The 10859-nt window shown below is 46.2% G+C and overlaps 1 protein-coding gene across 1 annotated transcript in view; it reads left to right on the forward strand.

Moving 5' to 3' along the window:
* Positions 1-9656, forward strand: part of setd3 (SET domain containing 3, actin histidine methyltransferase) — a 36774-nt gene extending 27118 nt beyond the window's left edge. Inside the window, exons 11-13 of the mRNA XM_042073219.1 lie at positions 5058-5150; positions 6317-6477; positions 6886-9656. Of these exons, the coding sequence (XP_041929153.1) occupies positions 5058-5150; positions 6317-6477; positions 6886-7395 (764 nt within the window). The 3' untranslated portion in view covers positions 7396-9656. The remainder of the gene's footprint in view (positions 1-5057; positions 5151-6316; positions 6478-6885) is intronic.
* Positions 9657-10859: the final 1203 nt, after the last annotated feature.

Below are 10859 nucleotides of genomic sequence, written 5' to 3' on the forward strand. Positions count from 1 at the left end.
AACTAACACCACATAGCAACTTTGTCCATCGCCCTCTCTGCCCACTGGATCACTGGATGTGGCAGTAACCTGGGAATGCTGGGTACGGGGGTTTAGGGCCACATAGGGGCCACATCTGTCCCCTCTAACTGCTCTCTGAGTTCAGAGGTGTGTTCACATTCTTTGAACAATTTGGGCAAAAAAAACAAAGAAACACTAACATGATTCAGAAGCCATGTGCACTCTGGCTTTGGTACTGACATGATTCAGAAGCCATGTGCACTCTGCTCTTTGGTACTGACTTGATTCATAAGCCATGTGCACTCTACTCTGGCTTTGGTACTGACATGATTCAGAAGCCATGTGCACTCTGGCTTTGGTACTGCCTCTCACCCACTGATGTCTCTAATCATTATAATGAGGATCATTAAATTAAGCATGTGTATATCACTGGAGCAAGCACAATACATTTCACGGTGAATCAGAATGTAATTAAAGGCGCTCTAAGCGATGCTGGGTAACGTCACTTCTGTTGTCTTTCAAACAAAACAGAGAGCTAGCTCGCTACTTCCTCCCCCTCCCTCCCGTGCTGCTCCCGGGCAATTGAAACTCTCCTAAACGCACATCTCGTTTGTGATTTGCTGGAACAGTTTGTTATGTTTTTATGGGCTAGGTTTGCCCAGGTTGTTTTTGTTGCCGTTTTTGGAGCCTGTGCTGTCCACAGAGATCGCGTTTTTTTACAGTGTTATTCAGGACACAGACAGCTAGCGGTTGGTTAGGTGCTGTTTGCAGTAAGTGACATAAAATGTTTTAGCCTAAAAAACGCATGGTATCGCTTAGAGCACCTTTAAGTAGCCAAGCACAACACACCATGTAAAGAGAATGAATGGTTAATAAAAGTTATACCATCTTTTTTCAGCAGATGCCTATGCATAGGTTGGTCCTCTTCTATGGAGTGGGCACACTGTGTTCAGTGTTTCCCATACATTGACTAATCTGTGGCGGGGCGCCACCGCCACAGATTAGTATTCTATGTTTAATTTAATTTCATTTAATTTCATTTAATTTCATTTAAATTGTAATTGTAAAATAAATAATTTAATTTAATTTAAATTAAATATAAGGTCAAATCCTTGCATTGCCATTGAGCTGCGCTTTTTACGCACGCAGCCTTTCCTTGCCCCGCCCCGCTCTCTCTCGTAGCCCGCTGCCCCTCCTCTGCATGTGCATTTAACAAAATATTCACGATTGTTGAAGGATTGTTGTTGCCACATAGAAGCATTGCATAGAAGACGTCTGGCTAAATTTCTATTAAATCCGCTTAGCATCGTGACCATGCTGCGCAAATTTGTTCAAAACTGCTGCATTAAAGTGAACTCTGCTAAGGTCTTATCACAACATAGTAGGCTACATTGAAGAGACTAAAATAATTTAAGTTATGAAATCAAGCAGTATCTCAAAGCTAACGTTAGAATACTGTTTGGATGTCGAATTTAGCATGCTTAGCCTACTTACAGCTGCTTGTCAATTTCGTTGAAGGGCTCATTTTATTGACTCTGACACTGAATGTTTGCAAAATCCCGATGTAAATGGAAAAGTGTTTTCCAAAATTCAAAAGTGCTTGTCCCAAGGAGAAGTACAAACCTTTATTTTAACTATGTAGAAAACGTTATGAATTGCATCCACACATCAGCAGCCTTTCAACTGTGTTACAATTGCAAAGGTTCCCTCAAACGTCTTAAAGTGCACTCAATTAGGCCTAGACCTATACACTACCAAGACGATCTTAATACCCCCCGTTTCCAAGTCAGCTACCGCCACAAATTGAATCCAATTCTGTGGGAAACACTGGTGTTATTGTGTAGTGCTGAACGTATCCCAGCAGCACTTAATAACGGACAGGAATTCTGAGATCTCTCTTCCTAATGTTGTGGATGAAATGGCCTGTGCGCTCGCAAAGCACTGTGACATTCTCCAGGAGAGAGCCTCATCATTTTATCATTAGCCTAATCAAACACACACACACTCTCCCTCTTGACATTTTTAATAAGCCGCTTTTAATCTCTTATTGATCGTATTCTAAATTCCACACTATAATTTAATTAGATGGCGGGGTCGGCGCTCTTCTCATGCCCTTTGTTGTGTGGCACTTCGAGTGCCGGGTGGATGGAAGGCCTTTTTTTCTTTTCTTTCTTTTTAACCTGAGGGAAACTGGGGGATATCAGACAGAGAGAGGGAGTCCACAGGATGGGCCATCAGCTGTGTGCTTGATGGATTACATCTGATTCTTTAATGAGCAACATGCCGTGAAGATGGAGTTTGCGTTTGTCTTACGTTAGGGGGGGGGGGCAATACAAAAAATGCGGTCACTATGAGAAACAATGTAATATGAAAACCGCATACAGAATAGTGCTTTATCTATCTATGTGTGGAGAGTTCAGGGTTAAACCGCCTTACAGATTCACACTTTTATATAGGACTTGTGTGTGTGTGTATGGTGGGGGTGAGTGGGGTAATTAAATTATATGCCTGCGAAAGCTCTGTAATGCATTTTGTAGCGCAATATTACTGGGCTGTCTGTCACTGATCAATACAGCGAAAGGCATGAAAATATTGCCCTTCTTAAATTCCCCTCAGCTATGACAGCAGCCAGGACAGGAGGAGGAGGAGAGTGGGGGGAGACAGGGATGCAGGCTGAAGCATAGGGTGTGTGTGTGTGTGTGTGTGTGTGTGCGTGTGTGCGTGTGTGCGTGTGCAATAAGACTAGAAGGTTGTGTGTGTGTGCGCGTGCAATAAGACTAGAAGGTTGTGTGTGTGTGTACGCGTGCAATAAGACTAGAATGTTGTGTGTGTGTGTGTGTGTGTGCTGATCTGCCTTAGTAATTAAAGACTAAATTATAAATGATTGAGCATGTTTTTAAAAATGCATCAGGTTATGTTTTTAAAAATGCATCAGGTTCACTGGCCTCTTCACTTCAGATCAATCAGATGTCAAGCAGTGGGTTTGTTGTGTGTGTGTGTGTGTGTGTGTGTGTGTGTGTGTGTGTGTGTGTGTGTGTTGGGGGAAGGGGGTTACAGCACCTGACTACCATTAGCACCTCTCTGCCAATCCTGTTGGAGATAATTGAACTGTAATACAGTTCTCTTTGAGGGATGGGGCGGAGTTAGTGTGTGTGTGTGAGTGAGCAGATACCGCACTCCTACAACCTCTAGGGGCTGCTGGAACATCTTTTTCAGCATTCGCGCCTCTCTCCCAGAGTGAAGTATCTAGACTCCTAATATGTAGCCGTCCTACCACATGCTCGCTGGATCCTATACCTACTTCAGTCCATCAGCCCGACCATCACACCAGCTATCACACATGTGATCAATGCCTCGCTAACCTCCGGCACATTTCCAACAGCGTTCAAAATGGCCCAGGTAACACCGTTACTTAAGAAAGCTTCTCTCAACCCTGCTCAAGTCGAGAACTACCGCCCTGTCTCACTCCTGCCTTTCCTATCCAAAGGCATTAAATGAGCAGTCTCCAAACAGGTCTCTGACTTCCTTTCACAGAACAACCTTCTGGATCCAAATTAGTCTGGGTTCAAAAGCGACCACTCTACCGAAATGGCTCTGCTGTCTGTAACAGAAGCCTTAAAAGAAGCCAGGGCGACCGCTCGGACATCAGTACTCATTTTTCTTGATTTATCGGCTGCCTTTGACACGGTTAATCACCGCATCCTTCTCTCTATACTCGCTAACATGGGAATCTCCGGTTCTGCTCTCTCCTGGTTTGAATCCTACCTCACAGGATGCTCATTTAACGTGTCATGGCTTGGTCAGCTATCTGCACCTCACCATCTCACCACAGGGGTCCCCCAGGGCTCAGTGCTGGGCCCCCTTCTCTTTATTATCTACACCACGTCCTTGGGACAGATTATCCGTTCGCATGGCTTCTCATACCACTGCTATGCAGACGACACACAGCTCTATCTGTCCTTTCCACCTGATGACCCCTTGGTTTCAGCACAGATCTTGGATTGCCTCTCAGACATAGCTACATGGATGAAGGCACACCACCTCCAGCTGAACCTCTCAAAGACTGAACTGCTGGTCCTCCCAGCTAAACCTACCATACACCACGACATCAACACCAAATTTGACTCCCTGTCAGTTTCACCAACCAGGACTGCAAGAAATCTAGGAGTTGTTCTCGACAACCAACTAACCTTCTCAGATCATGTTGCCTCAGTCACCCGGTCATGCCGTTTCGCACTTTACAACATACGGAAAGTCAGGACTTACTTGACTGAGATGCTACCCAACTTCTGGCTCAGGCAATAGTCATCTCACGACTCGACTACTGCAACGCCCTCCTGACAGGTCTCCCAGCCTGCGCAGTGAAACCCCTTCAGATGATCCAGAACGCGGCGGCGCGCCTGGTCTAAAACCAACCCAAAAGGGCACATGTTACCCCGCTGCTCATCCAGCTACACTGGCTACCTATGGCGGCCCGCATCAAATTCAAGTCTCTAACGCTTGCCTACAAAGTAGTCTCCGGTTCTGCTCCCGCCTACTTGAATGCCCGCATACAGACATACGCTACCTCCAGACCGCTGCGCTCCTCAGACGAACGACGTCTAGCTCTACCACCGGTACGCTCAGGCCAATCCAAACTTTTCTCATCTGTTGTTCCTCATTGGTGGAACACACTGCCAGTTCCTACAAGGGCAGGGACATCCCTCTCCATTTTCAAAAAACTCCTGAAGATCCAGCTCTTTAGAGAACATCTCTCATAGCACCACTTACAACAAGTCTTGCCGATCCTAGCACTCACCAGCCGTCTTAAACTGACACGTAACTGTTAAAAACAGCACTCACTGATGCACTTCTTACTGTATTCTACCGTTTTTTAAATTGTCCTAAAATTGTTGGGAATGGTGTGTGGGGTGGTGGGGTCATGTGGCACTACCAGAGCTTGGTTTGGTCATGATGCCCTGAATGCCTGATGTAATGAATATGTTGTGTGTGTGATTATGTGTGTGTGTGTGTGTGTGTGTGTTGTCCTCCTCCACATTGACCTCCTCATGTCTCTCTCCACAGGTCCAGCATCTTCGCCCTGCACTGCAGTGACCCACCCATCTCCGCTCAGCTCCTGGCCTTTCTGCGTGTCTTCTGCATGACTGAAGGTACACACACACACACACACACACACACACACACACACACACACACACACACACACACACACACACAGTAAGTGGTCTCTCTCTCTCACACACACACACACACACACACACACACAAACAAACACACAGAGTAAGTAAGCGGTCTCTCTCACACACACGCGCGTGCCTCCCTGCCATGAAACGAGAGTCGAGAAGGCATGTTCTACCAGTGACTCCTACAACACTCACGAGGGCCAACTCACACACACACACACACACCAGCCATCCCAGAGGTGTTTAATTGATCAAGACAGTCCCGCAGATGTGACGAAGGAGCGATCCTGAGCGCGTGAAATATTCATCCGTGCGCACAGGAAGGACCCGTGTCATAAATCCCAGGAAGCAAGAGGCCGCGTCCTCTGGCAAGACCTCTTAAGGCGGAGCCATATATTATTCAGGCTTTGTATGTTAATGTTTTAAAGCCACCACAGACCATCCAGTGTGTATGTGTTCTCTCCATTTCTTTCTCTCTATCCCTCCTTCTCCTCCTCCGTCTCCATCACACTGTCCCTTTTTCCTTCTCTTATCCTCTCAACCTCTTGTTTGTCTCTCTTCTTTTCTCTATCCATCTCTTCCTCTCCTTTTTCTTTCTCTATCCATCTCTCTGTCCCTCCTTCATTCCTCTCTCTCCTCCTCTCTCTCATCCTCTCTCGCTCATCCTCTCTCTCTCTCTCTCTCTAACAGATCTGAGAGGACGCTGTGCTGTGCTGTGCTCCCATTAAGCGCTCATTCCCAGCTCCTTGCATCTCCTATCTGGTCCTGTAATCAGACCGTACAATCACAGCCCAACCACACCGCACCTCACCTCACCGCTCCACCTGCTCCACCCACTCCACCTGCACCACCAACTCCACCTGCACCACCAACTCCACCTGCACCACCTGCTCCACCCACTCCACCTGCACCATCCACTCCACCTGCACCTCACCTGCTCCACCCCACACCACTCACACTACCCCTTCCACCCCACACCACCTGCTCCACCCCACAACACACGCTCCTCCACTACAGTACATGATTAGCCTGCTAATGGGAGAGCTGTGTGTGTGTGTCTAAATGGGTATACATGTCATATGACGGGATGTGTGTGTGTGTGTGTGTGTGCGTGTGTGTGTGTGCTTTTGCAGAGGAGCTGAAGGACTATCTGGTGGGCGAGCACGCCATCAATAAGATCTTCACGCTGGGCAACACGGACTTCCCCGTCAGCTGGGAGAACGAGATCAAGCTGTGGACCTTTCTGGAGACCCGTGCCTCTCTACTGCTCAAGACCTACAAAACCACCTCCCAGGTGTGTGTGAAGGACTGAATGTCAGCAAAAAGGGCAGATTTTCCCTCTTAATTACTGAAGTTCCTCTCTCTCTCTCTCTCTCCTCTCTTCTCTCTCTCTCTCTCTCTCTCTCTCTCTCAAATTCTAAAGCACACCAAAGTTCACAAACTCCTTACCTCACATTGAATGTTTTCTCTAGTAACTGTGTGTATGTGTGCTTGTCCCTGTCGTATCTGTGTGTGTGTGTGTGTGTGTTTGGGCATGTATGTTTGTCTCTGTTTGTGTGTGTGTGTTTGGGCATGTGTGTTTGTCTCCATTGTGTTTGTGTGTGTGTTTGGGCATATGTTTGTCCCTGTCGTGTGTGTGTGTGTTTGGGCATATGTTTGTCCCTGTCGTGTGTGTGTGTGTGTGTGTACGCGTGGTGTCCAGGAGGACCGCGCCATGCTGGAGAAGCCCGACCTGTCGCTGCACTCGCGCACGGCCATCAAGCTGCGTCTGGCGGAGAAGGAGATCCTGGAGCGGGCAGCGGCTAGCGGCCGGGCCAAGAGGCTGCACTTCCAGCAGCGCCTGGACGAGGGCGCCGCGCTGCCCCTCTACGAGGAGAGTGACATCTCCCTGCTGGAGAACGCCGACGCCAAGCTCCCCATCATCCTGCGCAAGCTCGAGGAGGAGGAGGAGGAAGAGGAGGAGGAGGAGAGGAGCGTGGAGAAGGAGCTAAAGAGGGAGCAAGGAGACGCGCCGGTTGCGCCACTCCTCAACGGAGAGCGCAAGGTGGCCGATAGCCCCGACGGCGCATCGCAGCCGGAGGGGGAGAAGGAGAGAGGGATACAGAAGAAAGAGGAGAAGGTGCAGAAGGACTTGCAGGATCTGGACTTGCAGCAAGAGGACGACTTGAGCGAAAAGAGAACTGGTGATGTGTCCAAAGAGAACGTAGACTAGAATCCTCATGCCTGTAGATCCGACACACACACGTACACACCCATACACACACACACACACACACACACGTACACACACATACACACTCGCGTGCACACACACACACACCTACACACTCGCGTGCACGCACACACACACACACACGTACGTACACACTGCAGTTTTATTTATTTTTTTCTTTTTAAGTGTTACTTTAAGTGTCTCACAGGAAGACTAAGGATAATTATGACAGGAGCGGCTATTTAACTTTAGCAATTCAAAATGAAACAAAAACGTTTAAACATTTTCTGTTCTTTTGTTTTTGTTTTTTATTTGTATTTTTTATATAGATGCAGTCAGCAGTCTGTGTGCGCTTCCTGTTCCTACGGACGGTCATTTGTCTTTAAAGGTGTTTTGCTGTTGTTTTAAGACGTCCCCTCCCGGCAGGTGTATTCCTTATGGAGGGCTCAGCCGAGGATTTCAGATCGTGAAGCTTTTTGATTGGTTACTGAACACTCACTGACCTATAAGCCAACAAGCAGGAACAGGAGAAGAGTGACCTGTAGTAATCTGGGAAGTTTTAGTTTCTCCCTTAAGACCTGTTCACCCTAGCAGTTGTTGCTGCTGCTGCAAGCCAAGGGCCCAGTTTTTCTTTTCCTAGACAACGCCAGCTATGGGTATGGATGTCGTCTATCTTTAGATGCCAGTCACTGCCTCTTACACTGGCCCTGGAGGACTGACTGATTTACTGACTGACTAAGACATACATACTAAAGGCCTTTTCACACTTAGTGACATTCACACAAAAATCAACGCCAGGTAATTAAATACAAGTGTTCTTATTAGTCTTTCTGCACCAAGGATAAAATTTGCTCAGTCTCAAATTTATTTTTCAGCGTAACAAATTTTGTTCTGCGTGTGTACAGACCCAATAAGAACACATGTATAGGATGTATGCTGTATACCAGCATGATTCGATATTTTGTCAGACAATTTGCGACTTGGCGTGAGAGAGCGCCTTAATGCTTTAGAACGTTGGCCCAGACTGGTTCAGTAGAGTGGACCTGCACTTTTCTCGTGGAAACAATCAGCGCTATCTCACTAAATTAGTCCGTTTCTTTTTTTTTTAGGATCATGATTCTTTTGCGATGTGCAAGGGGCACAAGCAGAGTGTGTTATTGTTAGATACTGAGGCTTACTACTTACTTACCAGCTTGTCTGTAATGGATGTAAGTCGATATTTGAGCCACAACACATCTTTAGGATATGTTCACAGTCATTGTCATGGATATCTTCACTCGTTTGGACTAGCGGTTTGTCACTGTGACACAGGACTGGAAAAGGTGGCTTTCTTCTCTGATCGCTCAATTCAAAATGCTCTTAGTCACCATGTGTCAATCTGTGACACTTTGTGTTCAACACATTACTTGTACCTTCAATGTTTTCATTGAATGTTTTTTTTTTTTTTCTTGTTTTTTGTTTATCTCTAGTGTTTTTTTTTTTTTTTTTTTTTTTAAAGCCTTAAAGAAAGATATATCTATGTTACAAACAGGAGAGACAGAAGTTCACTTGGTTCACTGCAAAAGTGTCCATTCTGTGTAACTTGCCTCCTGATTGGAGGAAACGAATGCCAATCACAGACCTAGAATGTCCAGGCAGTATGCATATGTATGTCTCATAATGAATGGTGTGTCACTGGCTCCATGTGTCCTTCCATGTGTTACTGTGCAGCGGCCCCTGCAGACATGCAAAGCTTCTAGCTGAGAAGTTCCTGTGCTACTTTCATTGTTACTGTGGAACGTTCATTTTGTTCATTGTAAAACACTTTTGTCTGAATTTGCCACCAGGTCAGTGCCCGGTCTGTCTGGTATTAAAAGTATTTTTAAATTCGAGCAATGTTTAGTAAAAAAAAAAAAAAAAAAAGAATGTTTATAATAAATACACGACACTTTACCAGTGACTAACAAGGCTAAACTCCCTGTGCTCTTTCTATGGATACGGATGGACACCTCTAACTTGCAAGACTTTTGAATGATCTTGCTGCTTTGTATATATGTTTATAGCAACTGAGGGCTTGCCAACTGCTTTTGAAGTGTACCGTTGCCAGCCCTTAAGCATAGCTATCTAGAGCCAGAGGAGTCTGCTGCCATGGATTCTGTTTTAACATGCAGTTGCTTTCAGTTGGGGGTAGCGGAGCTGTGTGTGGGTGAAGCCACCTCTTGTCGGGCGGCTGTCTGCGGTGAACGGACAGAGATTAAAATCGCTCTCATTTTTCACCCTAACCGTGTAAGGTGTTGCTCTGTCTTTCTCAACCTGACCTGTCACTCCACGATCTTTCTAGCACTTTCCACAAAGGTTCACAAGGTCACCAACCCATTGTTCTTCCTCATTCCTATTTTAAAAGAAGAAGGGAAAAAAAACTTTTATTCAATATAGGTTTTTTTTATATATTTTTTCAACCCTTGCCCCATTACAAATTTATAAAAGAAACATTATCTTGAATCATTTAATTCAGGGCAATTAAATTTTGAAATTCCTCATTCATTATTCATAGTCTTCAAGATAAAACCCCCTTTAATCCCTGAATAGATTATTATAATGGGCGATAGGCTGGCCAGTGGTAAACTGTGGCAGTCCTGCACTTGTCCGGTGCCGTTAGTATTCCACATGTCATGCCTGAGAGCAAGCAAGCGTGCGGAGAAGCCGTGGCCAGGGACCGTCGCACCAAAGTAATCCAGCCCATGAATTATATACACAGGTCTCTATTAATATACAATGGCGCCGAACACGCTCCACTGCAAAGCCCATTGTCATGCAAGTATTTACCAATACTCGTCCTGTCCTGTGTGTGTGTGTGTGTGTGTGTGTGTGTGTGTGTGTGCGCGCCTAGAAGAGGATGCACCTTGGAGAGGTGAGAAGGTCATGCTAGAGTTTCAGTGCCATAGTGCATTTGCAGTTGCAATTGCGGTTTGAATGGCTCAAATGCACAGCCTGATGCTGCTGATATGGCTATACAATGGGATTTGTTCTCTTTTTGCCATGGGTGCATGTTCATCTACCCAAACTGAAAATAACCTTTTCATGTAGGGATTAGTAAACCTTATTAAGGTGCGGCTTGTAAAACTGACTTCCTGCTAACTGTTAAGAGCCACCATGGCTTGATGAGTTAAGGTCACCATGGCGCATGAAACTGATATTTGTAGGGATGTGTTGTTGGCCTTTTTTTAGGTTCACCCCTGTACTGTCATAGTGATCACCCTCACACCCGTGTAATTATTTGAGATCTGCACCCCAGGTCTCGTCTGTGGCTCGCGTAGGTCTTCGCTCCGCTTCTAAATATATGCCTCTATTAAACTAGGCTTTGGTGGAGAGCCTGTGCCTAACAGGTATGCATACATGTGGTTGAAGCTCAGCTCTTACATGTCGCGCCTCGGCCCGCCACGCTTTGCTACGTGTTTTGGTTTTCGAGGCCAGAAGGTTCGACT

This window comes from Alosa sapidissima, chromosome 19 (assembly GCF_018492685.1).
Source record: "Alosa sapidissima isolate fAloSap1 chromosome 19, fAloSap1.pri, whole genome shotgun sequence".
In the NCBI taxonomy this organism is placed as follows: Eukaryota; Metazoa; Chordata; class Actinopteri; order Clupeiformes; family Clupeidae; genus Alosa; species Alosa sapidissima.